General features: G+C 44.3%; 1 protein-coding gene across 3 annotated transcripts in view; it reads left to right on the plus strand.

Moving 5' to 3' along the window:
• PDE3A (phosphodiesterase 3A) overlaps positions 1-25995 on the plus strand; it is a 1456379-nt gene that overhangs the window by 1064353 nt on the left and 366031 nt on the right. For all 3 annotated transcript variants that reach the window (XM_078674052.1, XM_078674054.1, XM_078674053.1), the window contains one exon: positions 22244-22398. In XM_078674052.1, coding sequence (XP_078530178.1) covers positions 22244-22398 — 155 coding nt within the window. The remainder of the gene's footprint in view (positions 1-22243; positions 22399-25995) is intronic.

Genomic DNA, 25995 nt, shown 5'->3' on the forward strand with positions numbered 1-25995 from the left:
CAGAACCCCATGCCTGTTGCCCACAATAACAAACAAAGGCCCCCACCCCCTCTGAGGAGAGAGCGAGGAGAGAGAAGGTGTTGAGCTAGAGCACTGAAGTGCTTTCAGCTCTTTGTGGCCTCCGAGGACTGGGTCTGCATGCAGGACTGGCAAGCCAGCATGAGCATTTGCCCCATGCTGCCCTAATGAGAGAGGAGGCAGGGGGTGCCCCATGTAGGATCAGGACACCCATAAAAAAACGAAGAGAAAAAGGAACGATAAGCGATGTGAGGCTACCAGAGCTTCAGCACAGCCAGAGAGCTGCTGTGTAGATATTCACAGTTCTGGTGGAGGGAGCCCCCCAATACTACCCTGCAAGAGACTCATTTGAATATCCTTTAGTCCTTGTGGTGCCCCAAGGAGGGGCTTGGCCACCTCCACCATAATTTCCATGTGTTTCCGTTGAATGTGGCAGCCCCCACTTGCAAGCCAGCTAGAAGCTACCCATAAGCCACCTGGGTCATTGAATGAATGACCCATGCTTTGAAAGCCCTCCAGAACTGGAGCTTTTGATCTACAGCTGAGAAGTGTGGGGACCTTTTGTGACTGGGTCTATGGCTTCATTTTGTGTGGCCTGAAGTGTGCAAAGAAAGACTCAGATACATAATGTATTGATTACCAACGCTTTATTTAATGTATCTTGAAGACAAATACTTTCGGTTAACATTGCAATGCGTTTATAAACATTATTGCATAGTTTTAAACATTGTTACTAATTCCAGTGATGGTGGTTTTGTATGTCATTATTGTCCTTATAATGTGTTAACTCCTTGACAAAGCCAAAAGACTTGCATTATATTATGTGGTGGCCTCTTGAAAACCCTACTAGCTTGCCTTATATATTGTTGTAATGACTCTTTGACAAAGCCAATAGGCTTGTGTTGTAACTCAAGTCGCTTATTGGTACCTCCCGTCACCCCTACCCTTTCATAGCACTTGGTAAGTCCCTGGCACCCAGGTTGAAGGCCAGGTTAGAACGTTCATTGTTTGAGGCTACTGAGTGAATCCTGTCAAGCCGGGGGCATCGTTTGTTTATTCTTTAATAAACTGGTTTTACTCCAAAGGCTGTTTGGACCCTAATTACTACATTTTGGTGGCGACGGGGTCTGGAGGCTGTGCCAGGGACCGTTTTCTTCAAGTGCCCTTCCCTGGCCATTGATGACGCTTGACAGGAGGTTGATGTACAGATCATTCATCAGAGGAAAAGTTGATCGAGAAAAGAACCTGTTTTCCCGGCGTGAGGTGAGCGATGCAGGAGATTAAAGCGGATTGTTGACATTTAAAGAAACTTTGCGGGAACACGTTGTAAGTGAATAAGAAATTGAGATTCACTTACAGCTCAAAGACTTGCCTCCTGTCCGTTGGCGTTTCGGCGCAGTTCTTGTGGAGAGTGAGTGGTTGAGTCGAGACTGTGGCCAGTGCTCTGTACCGACATCGGGACAGTGATTTATCAGAAATTTCCCTTCCCGATCTTTCAAGGAGCCTGTTGCTTTCTTGCCAAGGTGATCAAGTAGAGCGTTTCGTCTTGTGAACGCGTATTTCCTGAAGAGCTCCCTGTGCTGAGGGCCCCCCCGGCGGGGCAGACGTGTGTTTTTTTTTTTTTTTTGCCTCGCCCGCCCTGCCTGTACTGAGGTTGTTACGAGCTGCGGATTTCATGCCAGCGTGAGCAGTCGCTCTCATGTTCATTCGCGAAGTCATCTGCATTGCGGCGTGGGTGAGAGAAACCGTCGTCTGCTGTGAGGCGGTCTTTGAAATCGTCTCAGGAAATGTGTGGAAGGGTAGACGTCGACGCCTGAGAGGAGAGCGCAGCATCCCCGAAGGTGACTGAATTCTGCTTCCTCTAGGAAGTTCCCGCCTCCTGGCCTTAGGCGGAATTAATTGGTTGAAGGAAAAGTCTTCCCAGAAAAAACAGTTGCTATGAAAACAGGACTTTTATCAGATTTGAAGTGAAGAGGAGTATTTCGCCTAGTAATAAAAAAATAAATACCTGTGGTTTGAGGGAAGTTGTACCAAGGTATTAATTTTATTTCGTCTGAGGTTTGTCTTGCAGGTTATTATTTAGCTTTCTGCATCTAGAAGTCAATATTCCTCCACACAAAAAAAAGAAACTTTATATAGTGATTTCCAGGGGGGCCAAGGGCAGTCCAGTGTACACATATCATTTTTGGGGATTGTCACCTCCTCCCTGGGTATTGCCTGATTAAAGTTTTTTATTATTAGCACTTGGTGGGGGAGGAGTTTTCAGCTTGGAGAATTTTCGACACATGGCAATGGCGGGAGAAGGTATCAGTCAACCACCACCTTTCCTAAATGAGTTGGGTGAGCCAGATATCCCATGGAAGAGGTGGGAAGGTATTTTTAAGTCTTACCTAATAGCGATAGGGGGAAGCAATTATAACAATGTTAGGAAACAGCACATATTGCTCCACAATTTAGGCATTCAAGGAAGGAAAGTTTTTGAGGACATAACAGGCAGAATGGTGGATGATGAACAGGAAGAAGTGGAAGGTCCTAATGTTTATGAATATACCTTAAGAAAATTAGAAGAGCATTTTAAAGTAAAAATGAATGTTGTGTTAGAGAGACACAAGTTTTACAAGAGGGTGCAAAAGAAAGAAGAAAAGGTGACATCGTATGTAGCTGTTTTGAGGGGTGCCACTTGGGAGTTTGGAGATCTCACTGATTCCATGATTAGAGACCAGATAGTGAGGTGTACTAATGACTCTAAAATTCAAGAAGAATTGCTCACTAGAAATCCTGACTTGGAGGAGGCTCTAATTATAGCGAAGGGTTTGGAATACACAGCGTTATGCATGAAAGAGATGAAAATACGGGAGGGAGCATACACTGAAAAGAATGAAGGAAAGGTTATTGAGGCTGGGGAAACGGTTTGGAAGGTAGGAGAAAAATACAAGGGAAATCAACGTGGAAAGAATGAAGGGTTTCATTGTTTTAAATGTGGAAGCCCTAATCATTTGGCGAACAATTGGAAGTGCCCGGCGCGAAATGTGGTTTGTAGAAAGTGTAATAGGAGGGGGCATTTCTCAAACGTGTGTAAAACTGTTGGTCAAAAAGTTAATGCTATAGAAAATGTTGAAAGAGAAGAAGAGGGTGAGAGAACATACATTTTTCAGGTGGATGATGAAAATGTCAATGAAGATAATGTTTACCCAACATGTGAAATAACCTTAGATGGTGAAAAATTTAAAGTTTATGCTGACTCCTGCTCTCCTTTTACACTGGTTGACAAAAGTATTTTTGATGACAAATTTGCAAGACACCAGGTTAAGTTAGATAAAGTTGACATTAGCCCAGCGGGTTACATTAGAGAACGCATCCCCTTAGAAGGCATGGCGATAATGAGGATCTCTTTCAAGGACAGGCATACAGAAGGAAAAGTTTATGTAGCTACAAGGGGTTCAAGTCTTCTGGGGTGCAAGCATCAAAAGGAGTTAGGGATTAAATTAGATCCAAACAACAGAGAGCAAGTACTCTTGGTGGAACCTCCCAATATGGCAGAAAATTTAATTTCAGAATTCAAGGAGGTGTTTAGCGACAAGCTCTTCTTTTAAGTCTGCCATCGTGCTTCCTATCCTGAAGAAAGCTGGCCTGGATCCCTCCCTTCCATCGAATTTTAGGCCGATCTCCCTTCTTCCCTATCTAGGGAAAATTCTTGAGAGCTACGTGACATCTTGCCTCTCATCCTACATAGAGGAGAATAACATCCTGGCCTCTCATCAGGCTGGCTTTCGTCCCGGCCACTCAACTGAGGGTGTGGTCCTTGCGGTCCTGGACGAACTGAAGGGCAAGGCCGATAGTAATCTTCCCCAGGCCTTAGTCCTTTTGGATTTGTCCGCTGCATTTGACACGGTCGATCATGCCATCCTTCTTGACCGTGTCAGCGCAGCGGGCATCCAGGGCTCTGCCCTTTCCTGGATCGCGTCCTTCCTTCAGGGACGATCGCAGGCTGTTCACCTCTCAGATTTCTCTGCACCCCCCCTCCCTGTCACATGTGGGGTACCCCAAGGCTCTTCTCTTTCCCCTCTTCTTTTTAATCTCTATATCCGCCCTCTTATCTCCCCGCTTCTTGAGCTGGGGGTCTCGGTGTATAACTACGCAGATGACCTCCAGCTCGTCTTTGATCTATCTTCCCCCACTTACTCCCTTCCTAAGCTCAGCTCTACTCTTGTCTTTATTTCCCAGTGGATGAGCTTCAATCACTTGAAGCTCAACCCGGACAAGACAGAGCTCGTTCTCACTGGTGGCCCCTCTAATCCTTGGTCTTCAGCCCATTGGCCCCTTTCTTTTGGTTCCCCTCCTGCCTCTGTCCCCTCTGTCCGGACCTTGGGCATCAAGATCAGCAATGATCTTTCTATGCATGCGCACATCAGTTCTGTTGTATCCTCTTGTTTCCTTTCCCTCCGCCTCATCCGCAAAATTTCCCGGTATTTTTCTGTTGATGCCCTCAAAGTCATCATCACTGCCCTCATCACATCCCGCCTGGATTATGGTAATGGCCTGTATGTAGGCATTCCTGCCTACGAGACTCGTCGTCTCCAGGCCATCCAGAACCAGGCGGCCCGTCTTGTTCTTCGTCTTCCTAAGTTTTCCCATATCACCCCTGCCCTCAAAACCCTTCACTGGCTCCCCGTTCATTTCAGGTCCCAGTTCAAACTTGCTTGTTTGGCCTTTCGGGCGCACGCCCGCTCCGCTCCTCTTTTCATTAATTCGCTGATCTCCTCTCACGCCCCTAGTCGCTCTCTCCGGTCTTCTTCCCTCTCTCTTCTTCACGTCCCCCGCTTCCGCAAATCCCGCACTGGTGGCACCCGCTTCTCTGTGCGGGCTCCTCAGATTTGGAACACTCTTCCTCTTTCTATTCGCTCCATCCCCATTTTTTCTCACTTTCGCAAAGCTCTTAAAACTTTCTTCTTTCTTCAGGCTTTTCCTGGCTAAACTCCCTTCCGTGCCCTCTTGGTAGATATGGATGTGATCCTCAGCGCCAGGAAGCCGCTTGGCCGCAGTGCGCTTTATAAGTTATTTTCTCATTTCTCATTTCTCATTTCTGGGTGTGCTCAAGAACTACATGCACAGAATTGTCCTTAAAGAAGGGGCAGAACCTGTCGTACACAAGACCAGATCTATTCCTCTGCGCATGAGGGAGCCATTGAAGAAAGAATTGGAGAAACTGGTCAGCCAAGGTGTCATCACGGAAATTGAAAGCTCAGAGTGGTTGGCCCCGATCGTGATCACGACCAAGGATGGAGGAAGTAACATAAGACTCTGTGTCGATTTGAGAGACTTAAATGCCAACATCCAGGTGGATAGATTTCCCCTGCCGAGGATAACTGAAATGCTAAGTACTATTCAGGGAGCAAAGTTCTTCAGTGTCCTGGATTTGTCTTCTGCGTATTACCAGATCCAATTAAACCCGGAGTCTCAGTCTCTAACAGCTTTCACGACGCCATTTGGAAATTATCAATTTCAGAGGATGCCGTTTGGTTTGGCATCTGCCGCTGCAACATTTCAAAGGGTAATGCAACATATTCTGAAAGACAGCATCAAAACAATGTGCTTTCAAGACGATATCCTGATTTATGGAACAAATGAAAATGAACACATTGACAACACAAGAGGAGTATTGGAGAGATTAAAGTAAGTCGGGTTCACCACGAGAGCGAGCAAGTGCAAGCTGGGAGTCAACTCGGTGGAATACTTAGGTCACACTATCTCCGAAGAGGGAATCAAGCCTAAGTGTGATCTGGTCAACGCAGTGAGAGATGTCCCCACACCTGTTAACTGAGAGGATGTCATGTCGTTTTTGGGGTTAGCAGAATACATGGCCAAATTAATCAAAGTCACATCCTCTAAGAGAACTAATCAAGGAGGATTGTAAATTCAGTTGGGGAATTGAGCAAGACACAGCTTTTACCAACATAAAGGAATCTATTATCCAGGCACCATACATTGGCAAATTCAATCCAGAAAAGGATACCATAATTTTGACTGATGCCAGCAATAAAGGGATTGGAGCGACGTTAGCCCAGAGGGTTGACAACCAAGTCAAAGTGGTCGCTTTTGTATCCAGAACGCTCACAAGTCCTAAAATTAACTATTCTACAGTGGAGAAAGAGGCTTTAGCCGTTTACTGGGCTATTAGGCATTTCAAATATTACGTATGGGGAGTTCCATTTGAGGTGCATACAGACCACAAGCCTTTGATTTCAAAGTTCACTAACAAAGACATGGAGAATATGACCCAGCGCATAGCCAAATGGGTTTTAGGGCTGCAAGGCTACAATTTCAAAATGGCGTATATTCCAGGTCAACAAAATAAGGTGGCGGATTTCCTATCGAGAGCGCCCATCAAAGGTGATGTTAAGGAGGAAAATATCGGAAAGAATATTCTGCAAGTAAATCTAGCAGCATTTAACAGAGACGAATAGAATGCACACATGGAGCAAGATGATATCTTAAAGAGAGTAAAGAAGTACATCGTGACAGGTTGGCCTGAAATATGCAAGGATCTTGACATTGAAATCCAACCATATTGGAATGTTAGGGACAATCTTTCTGTGGAGGAAAAATTCATTCTGAGATCAGGAAGATTGGTTCCGCCTGAAGGTTTGAGAAACCAGGTTATCGATCTAGCTCACAAGGGCCATTTGGGCCGCAGTCTCAGCAAAGCAAGACTACGCTCGGAGTATTGGTTTCCAGCCATGGATAGGGACATGGAAGACAAAGTTAAAGACTGCTTTGCATGCAGTTTAAGTGACAAGTCTAAAGTGATGAAACATGCACCCCTGTGCCCTGTGGAAGTTCCAAAGGCACCATGGGACAAACTGGGTTTTGATATTGCAGGTCCCATTCAAGGTAAGGGTCCTCAGGATTGGTTTTTGTTGGTGCTAATTGACTACTACTCCAACTGGATTACCCACAAGGTGGTGCATAACATTAACACGAAGTCTCTAATCAATTTCTTAAAGGAGGTGTTTTCGAGAGAGGGCATTCCATCCACGATGGTAACGGACAATGGAGTTCAACTGGTCTCGGAGGAGATGAAGGAGTTTCTAAAGGACTAATCTATTGCCCATGTCCCCACTCCTCTATATTGCCCTAACGCGAACGGAAAAGTGGAAAGAGCAAATCGCATGCTGAAAGAATGTATACAAATGGCTAGCAAATCAGGAGTAAATGTGGATGATGCATTAAGAGACAGATTGTGGGCGTACCATACCATGCCAAATGCTACTACAGGACACTCACCTTTTGAGCTTCTGAGAAGAAGAAAAGCAAGTTCAAAATTAGCTCCCAGCTCGTTGAGAAAGAAAACAGAGGTGGAGATTGACCAGGAGGAGACAAGCAAGAAGATTGAACTCAAACAAAGTAAATACAAAGACGGGACAACAAGAAATGGGGTGCAAAGGAGAGGAACTTGGAGAAGGGACAGAGTGTGTACATAAAGAAGCCAGTAAGACTTGCCACTAAGGGAGACAAATTCTTTTCCCCGAGTAAGATCAGGGAAGTTAAAGGAAATGTGGTGGTCATGGAAGATGGGAAGATGTGGAGTCAGGACCAGGTTGTTCCTGTCAGTGGTAGGGAGCACATAGTAGAGCAAGGCAGGTCTGCAGAAGGCAATAGCTGGAAGTTTGAGGGGCAGAGTAGGAAAAGTTACAGACAAAGATCATTTCCGCTCTGGCACAGACAATACTGCATGAAGTGAATCCGTTTATCTATTCACTCGCACCTTTACTAATGTTTTGTGGTCTTCTGCATAAGACCTGCTCATGCTGTGTCTCTTATAGTACTCCTTTGTTTACCTCCCTACTTTGTCTTTCCCCCCCTTCTTCTCCCTGCCCCACCCTTCCACGCTCTGTTCTTCTACTTTATTTATCTCCCTAGGGAGAATGATGTGTTGTAACTCAAGTCGCTTATTGGTACCTCCCGTCACCCCTACCCTTTCATAGCACTTGGTAAGTCCCTGCCACCCAGGTTGAAGGCCAGGTTAGAACATTCAGTGTTTGAGGCTACTGAGTGAACCCTGTCAAGCCGGGGGCATCGTTTGTTTATTCTTTAATAAACTGGTTTTACTCCAAAGGCTGTTTGGACCCTAATTACTACAGCTTGCCATATATTTTATTGTGGTGAGCCCTTGTTATAGGTGGTAGTACTGTGATTTGGGGGTCATGACCCATTAGGAATCAAATGGGATTTCATATTGTCACCCAAGGTATTTCCATCTGCCTGATATTTTTTGTAAACGAATGCATAGCATTTAGTGGTTATAATGTGTCTGTAATAACTGTACTGTTCCTTTTTCAAAGGACAATTATTGCCTGCACAAACATTTATTGAATGTTGGTCGTGTGTGCCAACGAACGGTGATTACTAGCCCTCACCACCTCCCCTGAGTAGGCCGTCGGCTGCTCTGCTTAGCGAACCTGAAAGTCAAGTGCTACAATCTGATCGTTGGTTTCCCAGTACGGAGTCAAATGTGGATCATTACTTGTGCAGGCTTCACATCTTGCTCAAATAACAGCCCGATTTTTTACAAAAGGTATTACTAAGAAGAAGTCTTAAAAAAGGATCCGTCAAAACAACCATCAGTGTGTGCGCTAAAAGTATTTTAGATGAATAATACCACTCTGTAACTTAAAAATACAGAATCATGTAGAACACTCACAAAAACACATACTAGACACCCTAGGGTTTAAGGTAGTGGGCGCCACAACACAGGGGACCAAAACAAAGGGAGTGGGAATCTTAGTCGAAAGAAGACTCGCCACTAGCAACCCCAAACCAAATCTGATCCACTAGGGAGGTGGGTTATTACCGAGCTTCTACGCCCTAACAACTCATCTATTACCCTTTGCTCAATTTACGGGAGCAACGCCGATGACCCTGGGGTTCTTAAGCAGGTTTCTGGGGAATTAGCCATTGTGCTGTGCGGTGACTTTAATATACACCTACCCTGTAATTGGGTAACTAGTAAAACATGGAGCTATAAAGGTAGGAAACCCCTAGTCTTCCAGGCCTTAGTCAATCTTGTGCAGACTCATGGACTAGTAGATGGTTGGGCAAGCAAAAACCCTACGCAACCCGGATACACCTTTTATTCTGCCCCACACCAACTACTAGTCAGACTAGATTACTTCTGTATCTCAGCTTCACTTGCCAACAACTATACTATTGATATTGCACCCCGTTTCTTATCTGACCACAACCCTCTCATGATCAGCATTAAGGGGCTTAGGCCACCGAAGGAGGCTACTAAGTGGAGTTTCGCGAAAGCGCTGCTATATGACAATAGTTATATAGCTCACATGCAGGGATGGATCCAGGAGTTCCTGGAAATAAACACCAGCTCTGCCTCTCAAATGATAGTTTGGGACACTCTAAAGGTGGGGATCAGAGGTGAGACCCTAAGGTTCTCTATTCAGAAAAACAAAAGAGAAAAACTCTAATTAGTGAACTACAAGACAAACTAAGAAAAGTTGAAACTAAGTTAACTCAAATGATTCACGCAGAAAAAGATTGCCAGTCCACTCAAAAAGAAGCAGTCCTGGCCAAAGCCGAGATAGGAGCTGTCTTCATGGAAAAAATCGCAGCAAAGTGGGCAGCCACAAAGGAAAAGAACTAAGAGTGTAGCGACAATATCGGGCATCACCTTGCCATCAGGACTAGACAACAGGTAACTAGCAGTGAAATTCACGCAATCAGACTTCCCTCCGGCACGGAGACTACAGACTCCAGTCTTATAAGGAAGGGATTTCAGGACTACTATGCCAAGCTATATACTGAGGAAAACTGCTCTGCAGGGGATACTTTGAATAGCGAGATCTCTATCTATCTCAGTGGGATCGAATTAAAGCAACTTAGCCCAGAAGACAGCGAGCTTTTAGATCTTACCCCAACCTGGGAGGAAATCCTGGAAGCCCTCACTAGCCTCCTGGATGGGAAGTCTTCAGGCCCTGACGGCATCCCCGTAGAATTCTTTAAAATCTTCGCCCGCAAATTAAAGACATCTTTACTGAGTTAGTAACATCCATCTTTGACGGGACCTCCCCTCCGGCCTCTTGGGCAAGCGCCAGAATCTCTATTCTCCCCAAAAAAGACAAATCCCCTTTGGACATGAGCTCCTATAGGCCCATTACCCTCATTACCTGTGACTCTAAAATATTCTCTAAAGTGCTAGCCTCCAGAATCTCGCTAGTAGTTGAGTCTCTTGTCTCGGAGTGGCAACATGGCTTTATTCCTAAGAAAGGGACTACTGAACACATCAGGAGGGTGATTACCCTGTTTGACACTGCACAGGCTGCTGGAGACCCGATGTCACTCACTTTACTCCACGCCGAAAAGGCCTTTGATCGAGTCTCCTGGCGATTCTTGTGGAGTGTAATGAGCAGGATGGGGTTTGGTGATAAACTCCTCCAGGCAGCACAGGCACTCTACTCTAAGCCAACAGCTAGTGTTACTATAAATGGACAACTCACCGACCCCTTTAACATCTCTCGGGCACCAGGCAGGGTTGCCCCTGCTCGCCTTTGTTGTTCGCCTTATATCTGGACCCCTTCATCAAACAGATAGAGAAAAATGACAACATCTCCCCAGCCAGTTATCAGCATAACAACTGCAAAATCCTGGCTTACGCTGACAATCTCGCCATCACTTCCCTGGACCCTGCTGACATCATATTAGCACTAGAACGGGAGGCCCAGAAATTCAGGAGACTATCTAGATACGCCCTGAACAAAAATAAAACACAAATATTAATAAATAGTAAAGTTACTTGGAATGATGACAGGGTGGTGCCTAAAGCTAAATATTTGGGGGTGCTTGTCTCACCCAAGCTGGAAGAAATAGTAACAGACAACCTGGTACCCATTGCCGCCCAGACTAAGAAGGCACTAAAACGGATTGACAATTTACATCTAACGCTAGTTGGCAGATGCAATGTCATCAAAATTACGTACTTCCCGAAACTACTCTACTTTTTCCGCTGCATACCCTTGGAATTTAGCAAGAACAACCTTCTAAAATTTCAGCAAATCTTTACCCAGTTTATCTGGGCTTACGCCCAACCCAGGCAAGCCCTAAAACAACTTTCACTTCCAAAAGAAAGAGGAGGCTGGTCCTTTCCCAACATCGTTTTATACTACTGGGCCTTAGTATTACAGTATAGCTCAGAACTAATAAGAGAACCTACTCTTTTCACAACACCCGGGTTACCTTCACCCTTTCAACTTTTACTGGTGGAACAACATTGGGGATGTTTGCTCCGTGAAATATCATATGGATACTATAAACGTGTAAGGTTTAAGACGCTAATGAATTCGTATAAAGTTTTTCGTAATATTCGGAGAATCTTCGGAATTGGCAGATTAAATTTTTACTCTCCCACTTTTAACAACAACAACTTACCAGCTATCTTCGGAACGTCCTACTTTTCCGATTGACACAGGGCTGGAATAGTGAAACTCGGGGACTTGATTACAGCTGAGGGAATTAAATATTTCGCAAGTTTACAGTCCAAATTTAACTTGAAAAATCAAGATACTTTTGAATATATATCCATCCATGGCTATCTTTCCAGGAAAGTCGGGGGTACCACCGGGTTCTCAGAGGTTGAACTTATACACGCATTGCGTAACACCACAACCCCTCGCATCGGAAGCATATATAATATGCTCAACAGGCAAACCCCAGATGACTTAGAAACCATTTCTAACAAATGGCACACCAAACTCAACTCCTCCCAAAGTATTTTCTATAATTCTTTAACTTTATCACAACAGATTTTAATTTCCGCCAAACTACAAGGACAACACTTTAAAACTATTTTTTTCTGTATATGACACCCAGCAAAATCATCAAATGGGGAGTGGGCAAAGGAACACTATGCCCACGCTGCTCTGAAGTGGGGGCTGACTCAATACACATTTTTGCAACCTGCCTAAAACTAGCCCTATACTACTCAGAATACAGGACTTGCTTAGCGAAATAGTTAACCAACCAATCTCTTTAAACCCCACAATTATTCTACTGGGGACCCAATCCGACTCACCGAGGATTAAGGAAAAAGGGCTAGTTTTTATTGCAATGGCAGTATGGAGGATTTTTGTTTCTTCTGGCTGGTTAGATACTGATCCCCCTTCTTTCTCTCAATAGTTGGCAAGGCTGGTAGCTACCTTCCACCTATAAAAAGCGCTGTATGCTAAAAAAGGACGTAGAAAAAGGAAGAAAGACTTGGAGGTTTGGGAAAAATTCTCTCTTTGGATTGAGCAACAGGGGCAACATGGTTAGGATGCGTCATAGGGGATCCCATGCCGCACATCGGACCTCTTATTGAGCCATGCCCTTTTTCTTTCCTTTTTCTTACTGTCTGTCCTCGCTGCTGCCAACCATGATATTCTTTTTTGCTTTCTCCTGCCTTTCTCTGTTTTCCCCAAATCTTTGCGTCTGTACAGTTGGTAAATATGGACACGAGGGGTGGGGGGTGGGGAGTTATAATAACCACTTTCATTTGGATATCTCTTTGTTGTATCATGGTGCAAGAAAAGCAAGAAAACCTTTTTGTTTTTAAATAAAAAAATAAAAATACAGAAACGTTAGTGGTACCAAGCTGGTGTCTACTGTAAATTTGCTTTTATGTAGTTCAATAGATAAACTCTTTTTCATATTAGAGAAATTTCTTGGGATGTGTGATGTGCTATTAATTGATATTTTCATCTTTGTTGGTGTTATCTTTATTGATAATTTATGAAATGACTATAGAAATATATAAGTGTTTTGCTTCCCCTGCTAGTTGGGATGCTGACTTGCCAGGAAACACAAAAACATATACCCTGTATTGAATCACAAAACTGACCATCAGTCTATTAAAAAACAACAAAACTATGAATTAAAGGGTGGGATTAGACATATCTCCACATTTGCAGAGTGAGAAGGGAATGGCAATATTGCTATTTTCTGTTCCACTGGAATTTGTAAGAAGGGTGCTTCAAAAGAATGGTGTCAGGCTTTTGAGTTTGAGGTGCTTGGGACCCAGCTGTCAATGCCCACAGGGAGAGGTTGGCATGGATGCTGCCCTAACGTAAGAGGAAGTTACATTTATTAGCAGGGAGTGGGAGGTGGAGTTAGAAAGGAGGGGCTGGTGGGATGGTTGTGAATTGGTGTTCTGTCAGGGTGGCTACAAAAGTGTAATTTAGTTCACGGTAAATGTACTCCATATTTTTGCTGCTTCAAAGAAACTGTTGTTCTGTTTTGCTTTTGGAAAACGAATTAAAGCTCTTTAAAAATGTTGTTTTAATTGCACTTAATGCACCTTAATTGTAGATGGAATGCTGATATACCTCTTTGAACACAACTTCTCACCAAGGAAATAAAGTAACATGGCTCTGTTTTCACTTTAAATACATGATAAAAAGAGCAAATTGGTATTCTGAGATATCCTCATTATTTCAGTCTGTCAAATAATATCATGTCTATGATCATGAGCAGTTCATGGGCTGGAAGTTAAGGTTCTGTAGCTCAGCATTTTAGTGTTTGTAGGTGTTGGTTTGTGTCAGGAATGGGGTTATTTATTTGGAAGGGGGTATCCACTATAAACTCAATAAATCCACTCTGGTGAATCGACTGAGGTGTCCGTTAACTACAAGTTCTACCACCAACTTTAAAGTAAAGAACAATACAATTCCTAAACCAATTTAGAATATTGGGGGAAAGTCTTATGAGATGGAAAGACATAAAGAAAATAAAAACAGGCTAAGGGAATTTAGAAATGTGATTGTTTTTAATTTCTCAAAGTTTTTAAATACCTCAGAGAATATCCAGGCTAACCACGATGGAGCAGAGGTTGAACATACCATGCAGGTCATTCAGGTCAGGTTGAACTTAGTCCTGGGGCAAAAATCAATGCTGAGATACTGAGGCCGAAAAAGGGGTGGTGATGAACAGAGTGTCTGAATTAAGCAGACCACTCTTACCCAGTCCAAAGATCAGGGCTTGATCCATCACCGTTAGCTTGTTTCCTTCCCAGTATAAGAATTGGCTTGGTAGTTTGGTTTGTCCTGTTCCCATCATGCACTGGAACAGGAACAGACTAATTTGCATGTAGCCAGGTTCTGAGCTGGGATGGTGCAGTGAGCTAAAAAATGGTGATGGATCAAGCCCTGATCTTTGGACTGGGTAAGAGTGGTCTGCTTAATTCAGACACTCTGTTCATCACCACCCCCTTTTCTGAATCATTTTGTCCACCATAAGCGTGGAAGGGTATACTCAGATGTGAGTCCCTTGCTCATTGCACCATCAGGATTCAAGCAAGCCGGGACGACGAGGCTGAAATGCCAGAAACCGGTCCCCGGTAGCTTGTTTCCTTCCCAGTATAAGAATTGGCTTGGTAGTTTGGTTTGTCCTGTTCCCATCATGCACTGGGACAGGAACAGACTAATTTGCATGTAGCCAGGTTCTGAGCTGGGATGGTGCAGTGAGCTAAAAAACGGTGATGGATCAAGCCCTGATCTTTGGACTGGGTAAGAGTGGTCTGCTTAATTCAGACACTCTGTTCATCACCACCCCCTTTTCTGAATCATTTTGTCCACCATAAGCGTGGAAGGGTATACTCAGATGTGAGTCCCTTGCTCATTGCACCATCAGGATTCAAGCAAGCCGGGCCGACGAGGCTGAAATGCCAGAAACCGGTCCCCGGTAGCTTGTTTCCTTCCCAGTATAAGAATTGGCTTGGGGTTTGTCCTGTTCCCATCATGCACTGGGACAGGAACAGACTAATTTGCATGTAGCCAGGTTCTGAGCTGGGATGGTGCAGTGAGCTAAAAAACGGTGATGGATCAAGCCCTGATCTTTGGACTGAGTAAGAGTGGTCTGCTTAATTCAGACACTCTGTTCATCACCACCCCCTTTTCTGAATCATTTTGTCCACCATAAGCGTGGAAGGGTATACTCAGATGTGAGTCCCTTGCTCATTGCACCATCAGGATTCAAGCAAGCTGGGCCGACGAGGCTGAAATGCCAGAAACCGGTCCCCGGTAGCTTGTTTCCTTCCCAGTATAAGAATTGGCTTGGTAGTTTGGTTTGTCCTGTTCCCATCATGCACCGGGACAGGAACAGACTAATTTGCATGTAGCCAGGTTCTGAGCTGGGATGGTGCAGTGAGCTAAAAAACGGTGATGGATCAAGCCCTGATCTTTGGACTGGGTAAGAGTGGTCTGCTTAATTCAGACACTCTGTTCATCACCACCCCCTTTTCTGAATCATTTTGTCCACCATAAGCGTGGAAGGGTATACTCAGATGTGAGTCCCTTGCTCATTGCACCATCAGGATTCAAGCAAGCCGGGCCGACGAGGCTGAAATGCCAGAAACCGGTCCCCGGTAGCTTGTTTCCTTCCCAGTATAAGAATTGGCTTGGTAGTTTGGTTTGTCCTGTTCCCATCATGCACTGGGACAGGAACAGACTAATTTGCATGTAGCCAGGTTCTGAGCTGGGATGGTGCAGTGAGCTAAAAAACGGTGATGGATCAAGCCCTGATCTTTGGACTGGGTAAGAGTGGTCTGCTTATTTCAGGCACTCTGTTCATCACCACCCCCTTTTCTGAATCGAGATACTGAGGCCAGCAAAGATCCCTGGAAGAGGTATATGTTGAAACCAAACTCCTGCTGAAGCCACTGGTTTTGATACAAAAATGCTTAGAGCAGAGCTGACCTACATTTTATTGCTGCCTGACGCTTTGCTGCCACGCCCTGACTTGATGTTTGAATTTAGTCACTTTTTTGCAAGTCAGAATCCCATAGACAGACAAGCTGTAGATGGGCAGTGCTTCACAAGTCTAAATTCATGTGCCACGAGGTCCAGCTGAAGCAGTTTTTAGCATAGCTAAAAGGTCTCAGTGGTACGAATCTGGTTTTCTTGGCCATCTTGGATGCAACCTTCTGAGACACTCCTTACCACTTTGTCCTGGTCGTCGAGAGGTGGAAAAATGACAAAGTCTCATTTAAAAAAAATAAAAAAAAATGCTGAAAACCTTCCTCCTACCTGCTCCTGGAGCCACTAGCTCCTCAAGGCAGGCTTCTAAATGCCAGGTTTCTCTCCAGGCGAGTCTCCAGCATGGTCCCACGCTCTGTGGTCTGCAGCCCCTTCCTGGATTCAGGAGTTCTTTTGCCTGTCGATAAAGAAAGAAAACAGAAGGGCAAGGAATTGACCCTCAGAGACCAGCTCCAGTGCCAGCCTGCTAGCAGAAGCCCTTAAGTGAGCCACGTTCTTGTAAGAGGAGTTGAGAGTCATAAGACTTCTTCAGGTGAGAATTTGAGTTTTTGATAAGGAAGTGAAGGCCCTTCTCCAGCAACAACCACAGTGCCTGTTAAGGTGAACCACAAACGTAACTAAATTAACCTGTGCTTTACCCTCTGGTAGCATAGCACAAAAGCAGTCAGTCTTAACTTATTTGCAATTTATTTTATGCAGCACAGAAATAGTAATTAAGTGAAAACACAGGACACCAAGCTAGAAAAATAAAGTTGAATAAACAATTTGAGAACACAATGACAAAAATCTTATCAGAAGAACCAGAATTATGCAATTTTAAAGGTTTAAGTAAAAATAGCAGTAAGAAGCAGAAAGCACTAATGATGGGTATCTGGTCATGCTAAACAAAAACAAAATCACAAGTTCAGGCTGACATTTAATCCCGTTGAAAAAGTTACATTCTCAAAGTCCGGTGCTCAAAGTTCTCGATTTCACAGGAGGAGCATAACTGATGCCAGCGAAGTGTCCAGGACCTGTGGGCGCACCTCTAGAGGACCAGGAACTTACTACAGTAGAGGCCAGCAGGGCTCAGACAGGTCCAGTTGCAGCAGTTCAGCTGGGCAGTTTCAGGGCCAGTTCCTGAAGATATTCTTTCACTCAATCCAAACTATTTTCTTCCAGTCCCCCACCTCCTTTTGCCTCAATTTGTACCACTTTCCTATTTAGATGAACTCTTCCTTCTGACGGGGTCAACATTGTTTTTCTTCCTTCTGTGAGTGGAGTCTGGATGGCTGTGCAGGCATAGGAGAAGCCCTCTCTCATCTCCAATCCAAGAGAGTAATGTTTTAACTGCCATTTGTTCTGCCAACTATTCATGTCTACTCCCAGATAGCTAATTCCTGCTAACCAGACAGCAGTTAATGCCAGCCTGCTCTTCCTCCATTCAGAGGTGAGCTTTTGTCGTCTTAACCACAGGTGTTTATTCTCACAGCCACAGAAGCGTATTACAGCTCTGGAGGGGATGCGTGACAAAACTCATTTTGCTCAGGCAGCACAAAATAAATTATTACTAAGTCACTTTCCCAATGAAGTTATAAAAAATCTGATTTTGCCAATACAACTAATTTTGACAATTAAGTAAGAAATAATTAGAAGCATTTCTAGCATTTAGTCAAACAGAGATAGAAAATATAGATTTTAATTCCACCCAGACCTGTTTAGAGAAAAGTCAATCACAGCCTGCGCAGTGAAATAGCTTTTGGATTTAATTTAACTGTGAGCGCATTCTAACCCTGGTTTGTACTGTGGACTTTAAAAAAACACATTACAATGGCCCTCTCTGAAGGGTCACCCCAATTGTTTTGCCTTCCTCCTCCTTTTCTGATCTCATGTATGTTGGTTTTAGGACTCTGAACACTTTACCACTTCTAACCAGTGCTAAAGCATTGGCTCTCACCACTAAACATGATTTTATTGATGTATTCACAATTGCCACATTTAATTTACTTATAAATCCCTAGTATAGTGCACTACTGGTGCCATGGGCCTCTAAATATAATGATACTAGTGGGACTGCAGCCCTGGTTGTGGCACCCACTCAAGGAACCCTTAAACATTTTACAGACCTGCCAGTGCAGAGCCTGTTATGTTATGTTATGTTATGTTAACTGGTTTTTTGTAGAGCGCACGGCTACTCAAAAAGAGTGTCCCGGCGCTTTTAATTGAAGCAGGCTGCAGTAAACTAACATAACACCTTTAAGAGAATAAAAAACAACAAAATGGAAAACAGAAAACAGCACACAAAGACGACCTACTGGACAAACAGCCAGGTCTTAAGGTCCTTTCTGAAGGATAATAAGCCAGTGGATCCCCGAAGTGAGAGGGGCAGGGAATTCCATAATTGAGGCGCCAGTAACCCAAAGGAGCGACCACCCAGACGCGCTCTCTTCACCCGTGGGACAGTAGCCAGAAATAGAGATTCTGATCTAAGAGAGCGAGCCTGTATGTGCAGTTTCTTCTACCATGTCGACTTGGCATTTAAAACTTCTTGCCATGCCTTAAACTCATTTTTAATTACATATGCCACCCCTAAGGTAGGTCTTTCGTAGCCCATAGGGCATGATCCTATGCTATCAAAATGTAGGACATGTACTTGTAAGTTTTGCGTTTTCTGGTAGTGTAAAAACACACCTTCGCTTTACACTACTATGAGGCCTACCCCTCTCATATATTAACATTGGGAAATACTTATTACAGTTTATAAGCTATAATTCCTGATTGAGAAGGAGTAGAACTGTCATGTTTCTTATCACTGGAATGGTAATGATAAATCCCCTCTACTGGTAAAGTTAAATATATCATTACTTTTTTTTAATGTCACATTTCTAAAGATGACATTTTTCTGCTGTTAGCCCAGTGTGCCTGCAGCTTGTCTCCAATACACGTATGGGGTGGGTGACAGCTGGACTTTGTGCATTCCCTCTAGACAGCCATACACAAAGGGAGCTTAGGTGTGATTGATAGACCATCCACATCCTAATGGGTCATCCTGGGAAGGATGGGAAGGAGAAGCTAACACTTACACCTGAATAGGCTGTGTCCTGTCCCTACTCAAAGGGCTGCCTACCCTCCTGTGGTGAGGATAGAGCCAAGGCTAGAAGAAAGGGCCTCTGTGCACATCAAAGACCCTTCTTTGAAGTCACCCCCACTTCAATGGCATGGTATAAGAACTGGACTTCTGACCCTACCCAATTCAGTACACTACTGGACACGTGAAGAACTCGGACAGGAGGAAGGATTGCTGTGAAGCTATAAGAACTGCCCCTCTGCTGGACGGCTGCTCTGGAAGTACTGATTTTCTGCTTTGCCTGCTACTCTTTGCTCTGAGAAGGACTGGACCTATCTCACTTGAATCAAGAATGACTTCAAGGGCATGCTGGCCTGCCTCCTACTGTAGTCTTAGGGACATCAAAGACTTCAAGTCACCCTGCTGCAACGCCTGGACTTTGCTTGCTGTAAGTCATAGTCTGCCAAGTGGTGTCAACCCAGGCTTCGGCCCTTGGAAGTGGGTATTAAGTGCTGCTCCAGCAAGAATCTATGCATTAAGGACGTTGCGCTGCTTGGAACCAATGTATCTACATTGACACTGATGCATTGCTGCTGCCGTAAGGATCAAGTACCTCTCTTAGCCGCCTGTTCGATGCATCTCTGATTTTGTGCGGGTCGGAACCAGCGCATCCTCGTTGGCGAAAAAGCATCACTGCGGCTGCGAGGATAGAGTACATTGCTTTGGCAGCTGCTTGACAAATCGCCTCCATTCCTGATGCACCCTCTACTTTGCTCTTCTTGAAACCGATGCATCGCCTCCATCATAAGGACTGGCAATGACACATCGCCTCCACTGCTCCCTACATTGTCCTCAACTCATGTAAGGTACTTTTTCAGCAGGTCAAAGCTGGTCCCTGCATCCAACCTGCTCTCCATCGCGGTCTGCCTGAACTTTTAGATTTGACCCAGTCTAGCACAACCAGATAGCCCCGGCTGGCGCTTTATACATTTAAGTACTACGAATCAGTTTATTCTTTAAAAATTCATAACTCCAGTTACATTTATTGGTGTGTTGCCATTTTAGTCTTGTTTTGTTCATAAAAATGTAAGCTATTTCTCTAAACTGATGTGGAGACTTTTTGTGGTGTTTTCACTGTTTTAGGGTTTGAAGTATTGCACAATTACTTTACACATTGCCTCTTAAGGTGAGCCTAACTGCTCTGTGCCGAGTTACCAAAGGGCGAGCATAGGTTAATTTATGGTGTGTATCTGAATTACCCTGACTAGGATTCTGCTTCCTTCTTGGAAAGGGTGCATACCTCTGCCGGCGCGAAACCCGGTTTCTAATGAACACCTTCCCTGTGGTCACAGATAGCACACTTTAGAGGTGACTGATCAATATATAAAAATAGGCTTTTTCTAAATAGAAAATCATTTTTTCTTGCCATCTGTTACTACTCGGGATTTAAACTGCAAGATAGGTAGAGCACAGTAGTGCCCCTGGCAGATATATTGCTTTTCATATATGTGGGTGGTGAAAATACACAACGATGCTCACATATGACCTTTAACCTTGACTTAAGAGCATTTTAGACACCATTTCAAGTGACCTTATTGGGAAGCTACATAGGGTAAACAGGGAGTTCCAATAAACGGCACATGTTTTTAGGGGGGTGAATTGATAGACAAAGGCACTTTACTATTGTTTAGCAGTAGTAAAGGGTTCAGAGGCAAAATCAAAGATGCAAAAATGGGGAGAACATAACAAAAATGGGGAATTTCTCACACATTGCAATGTTACTTGGATAGATGCTTTTAGGGTAAAAATGCTGGCACACATTACTGTGCATCGTGAGTTAAGAGCCATAAGTTGCCTTGACCAATTTTTTTCGGTGCCTACGTTTTTTGTTACATTGGCTCCACCCTCTGGTCATACTCAATGGTTACTTGATACTGCTTAAAGTGCCATGTCCTTTGCGCAACTCTCTCACAACCTGCCCCTTGTAGGCAAGTCCATTTTGGGCATTCATTTGTTTTTGATTAAGCCTTGACCTAGGTTTCATGACATCAGACACCATGTGGCATGGCATTTGCTTTCATCCAGAGGTTCTAGCTTTAGCTTTGGCCAAGCCTTGCAGCCTATTCCACTGCCAATGGAGTGGAATTCTTTTGCTTTGAGGAGCACCTTTAAGGCAACACTTCCCAGCAATGAAAGGTACATATTTTAACCATTTTTTTGAAAGTTGCCCTTTCCCCAAATATTTAGGACTGGAGTTAGAATACTATGTTTGCCTTTCCATTGTTCTTAAAACCCCTGTGCTAACTGAGGGCACAACTGAAGGTACGAAACTCAAATGAGCCCTTTCAGTTTTCCCATTGTTTGTGCTGAACACCAGATTTCTTTTACAGCAGATCCTGCCATCTATGACCTTAGACTATTTCCAAAGGCCTCTGGGCATAGAGTTCTGATTTGAGCCATATCTGGCATTCACTCCCACTGCCCTTAAAACACAACACGCGGCATGGCTTTCATACATGCCTTGGAGAATGTGGGAAGAATGCGGTGATTACCGTAACTCATACCCTCCCCTTTCTCCTCACAGTGAATATTCTTTAGTAATACCAAGCAGGTCTGGGTGCAAGGCTTCTGGTTTTTGCCTATTCCCAGTGTGCTCTGGGCACAGAGTTTAAGCTCAGCCATGCAACACACCCATTCTCCTTAGACTGCTAGCATGGGCCTTCAGCTGTGCTCAGGAGTCTATTGGCAAAGGGAGTGGAAACAAACCAGGACCAATGTGCTCAGAATGCAGGGGTAGGACGTCATTCGTAGTCTGCACCTAATCTAACTGGTGCCAGAGTTTGCTGGGCATAAACATCAGAACGGCGGAGTTAACTTTGGGTAAAATTCAGGGAAAGAAGATTGTGTTTTCAGTATCAAGAAAAATATGTCAAAACGAGCAGTTGTTTGCAGCTTTAGTGATGTTATCAATGCTCTCAGATGTGAGTTGATAGGGAATGTAACCTATTATCTCACTGATGAAATGTCTGATTGAATCTGTGTACATGAATGATAAGAGCAGTTGTAATTGCATACAACAGCAATATAGTTACCCACAGTTTTTACTTCAAGATAAAAGGACCATGCAGTCAGTACACTGCTGTTCTCCATATCTGTTTGAAAACAGTACTGCAAATTGCCAACTACTATAAATTGGGATAGGTATTGCTAATATGTTTGTAACTGCAGCAGCATTTCAGCATTTTACTTCTATGTCCACGGGATCTAGTCCTGCTTTAACTATATCTCTATTTCCATTATGTGTGTTACAATTTGTTTATTTTTTCCTTTTAAAAACTTTAAGACCTGCATTTATTTCTTTTTTGCAATTTCTAAACAATAGCGATTAAGGAGGAGCCTTCCGCCTGGGCTGATGCGCAGAGTTTCCTCTACTTGGACAACCACAACATCTGCTACCGGATTGCCAACATTGGAGCCAGCACCAGTAAGAAGAGACCGAAGTGCCAGCATCAAACCTCTTGAAGCACCTTCATCAGGGTAAACAATTTCTCAGCCCTAATATATTCTGGGAAAGTAGTCAGATGCGTTCCTATCCATTATCATCTTATTCTGCGTGCATGGTATGAGCCTGATTTTCACTCAGTAAGTCTATGTTGCCTGTGAAAGTAGAATACGATTGAGCTTTAATATATGTACGTTAAGGTTTACCTAAGTCAGGCTTAACTGAGCTGTTCTTCTGAGGTGGAAGCTAGAAAGAGCAGCATTATCCTGGTGCTATCCTCAATTGGGGGTCATTTGACTTATCCTGAACACAGAGGAAAAAAGAGACAAAAAAAAGATGGTGCAAGTAACTCATTATTGTTAAATCTCCTTACAGAATAGTACTTGGGGTAAATAATTCTGTTTTAGAGCTGTCAAAGCTAGTGTTAAGTAGTGTTAAGTAACAGTGCACGAGAGGGCAGTGTTCCAATGCCTTGTTATGTTAGCTGTTCCTACAATGGGCACATGTAAACGGCCTCCTGGTGCATGCAAAAAACTGAAAGGCTTACAATCGGCCTTTACCAAGTATAGAGCCAGGATTGTGCAACCATTATGATTAGATTGTCCAAGTGTGTGGAAAGAAACAACAAGGAAATTTGATTAGAAATGTGAGGACAATAGGAGAGAGGCATGATGGTGGCCGTGAGTGCGGTCGTGTGAGCTCACAGCTCCCAGAGTTTCCCCCTCCTGTTAGACTTACCGCACGGATGGTTCCAAGGAAGCCGAAGGCAGTGCTCTGTCGAAGCTGGTTATTGGGCAGGGCTGTGAGGGTTCTGTAGCCTCGGCTACTGGTTTGGTGCGCGACGGCGGCAATGCTGTTGAACCTCTGCCGGATTCCCCGAGTAAAGGTCTGGAGGCTGCTGACTCCAGCTGGGAGTTCTTCCGTGTGTGTGCGCAGTGGTGTGCATTGATCGCTGACGAGGCCGGAAGGGGCCCGTGAAGCTAGACCGCGCAACACTGCAATGCCCTCGAAAGTAGGATGGAAAAGGCGAGGAACACTCTAGAGGCAGTGGACAACGGGCCAGTACAAGAGCCCAAGAAGAAGAAGCTGGAGTCTACCACGGAGAAAACTCGCATGGAGAGCAGTAAGAAGTCCGTTCCCACGTTGTTTTTGGCTGGAAAGATAAAGAAAGTTATGCCCCGTACATCTAAAATAAACATGAAAACACAAAATGCTGAAGCTGACACACTGGGGGTGAAGCTCTCTCAGGACTTAAAACTGGATTTGATATTGGATAAGGACAATATAGTGGGTGACAAACAACGAGAAATGGGGAAAAAGGGGGAAGGAAGTGGAGAAGGAGCCAAAACACACAAGGAAAGCCCAGAGCTGGGGGCAAGTGGAAGTAAGACTGACAAACAGGAGAATGTAAGGGAAAGTGACTCAGGAGATTATCCTTTCTTCTCAGTGTCTGAACCATCTGATACCTCAGGGGACGAGACAGACATGAGTACTTCGTCCAAATGGGGGGGGACCTCCATAATACAGTCCGTAAAAAGGTTGATTCGGGGGAGAATGCAGGCCCTATGATGGAGGAATGTACAGATTCCTTCCAGTGGGATTATTCATTTATGGGTGACACCGGGGTAAATGGGGCAGCCTCTGGGGCACAATTCAATCTGAATGAGACTGAGAACCCCGAAGATATCTCCTTGGCTCTCATTTACCGCAGCATCATGGCCCATAGGGAGGAGGAAACCCGCACAGAGAGCTTGCGCACTCAGGGAGCGTGCCACAAGCTCTAAAACTCAGTTCTCTGAAAGGTTCAATGAGGCACAGGCACGCATTTCGATCCTAGAGGATGAGTTCGCTGCGCAGAAAGCAACAACTGAAGCACTCCGCACTGAAAAGGACGATGCACTTTGGAAGATTACGGACATGGAGAATCGCCTACGACGTAACAATCTTCGCATATTGGACATTCCAGAGGGTGTGGAGGGGCAAAATGTGCAAAAGTTTGTTTGCAAATTGTTTTCTGATGCCTTTCCTGGGCTGACCCAATGGGATTGGGATCGGGAAATCCTCCAAGCACATAGGCTCCCCTTTACAGAGCGCAACATAGCGGGGCAGAATGTAACAGACCAAGGGCAATCTTAATATCAGTCAACAATTTTCTGGCAAGAGAGGCAGTATATGACCTGGCGCGACCAGATCGGAAGAAAAAGGGGAAGGAGATAGAGTTTTTTGTGCGCCCTGATTACTGTCCCCTTACCATAGAGAAAAGATGGAAATTGGGTCAGTTTATTACTCCATTCAGGGATAGAAAGGCGCAGGCCTTTTTATTGAACCCTTCCAAGCTTAAAATTATATATAATGAGCAAGTGCGTTTTTTTACCAAGGAAATAGCAGCTAAGGAGTATTTGCATTCATTGAAGGATTGATATTGGGATAAACCTAGATAAAGTGATATGGGGTACTAGATGTGTCACTTTTACTTACTAACACTGATATGTATAGATTAGATTAGCTTTTCTTTTCATTCTTTTTGCACTTTTCTAGTGGCTCTTTGGAAATTTCTTTTGATTTTGGCAAGGCAGGTGCTAAAGGAAAAAAGCGTGGTTTTGCAGACAGTGGAACAGGGGAGGTCCGGGGGCATAAAAGCATGTTCCATCACGGAGGCCTTAGGTCTCCTAGCCTTTTTTGGGGGGGAGGTGGAGGGAGGGCTCGGCTTCGGCTGAAACCGTGTGGGGAAGGGAGAGGGGGGGGGGGTTGGGCACTGGGAAAAAGAATCCATGAAGCTACAATGAGATTAATCAAGAAATTCAATGGTTTTGGTTATATGGTCCTAATGCTCAAGATTGTGATGAATATAAATGGGGGATAGATGTAAAGATGCTGGCATTCGGCTTGGCTCCCTGAATGTTTGTGGATTGAATAGCTATAACAAAAGACAACGGATCTTGGCAGAATTGAGATTGCATCAATTAGATCTGGTATGCATTCAAGAAACTCAAATCCCATGGAGTAAACGTAAATTGTTGTCAGAACTGGGGTTTAAAGTGCTGGCATGCACAGAGCAATCCACTACCATAAAGGGGGTTGCTATTTTAGCTAAAAATCATATACAGGGGACCAGAAGAGTATTAGCAGGGGGATGGGTCATTGTGGAATGTATGATGGGTAAACAAAAGTGCACAGTTTGTTCAATATACGGGTCGAATTGTGATGAGGCTGCAGTATTAGAAGGTTTAAATGTGGAACTTGCATTATGGCCCACTCCACTGATTATATGCGGAGATTTAAATATGCTTCTGGAGGTAGGGCTGTAATATGATAATAACAAGTCTTACAAGGGAAGAAAACCAAAAGTCTTTAAGGCACTGCAGTCTCTAGTAGTAGATCATGGCCTGGTTGATGCATGGGCAACACTGCGGGGGTCGGAGTCCGGGTACACCTTTTTTTCATATCCGCACCAGAACTTCGTAAGGCTGGATTATTTTTTTTAATCCGGGCTGCTACTGTCAGGTGCTAGTATTAAGGTTTACCCGCAGATTTCCTCGGACCACGGCCCTCTTGTATTGATACTCAACAAGTTTAAAATTGGAATTAGACCTCAAACATTTTCATTTGATAAGAAGCTGCTTCTGGATAGT

This window comes from Lissotriton helveticus, chromosome 1_1 (genome assembly GCF_964261635.1).
Source record: "Lissotriton helveticus chromosome 1_1, aLisHel1.1, whole genome shotgun sequence".
NCBI lineage: Eukaryota > Metazoa > Chordata > Amphibia > Caudata > Salamandridae > Lissotriton > Lissotriton helveticus.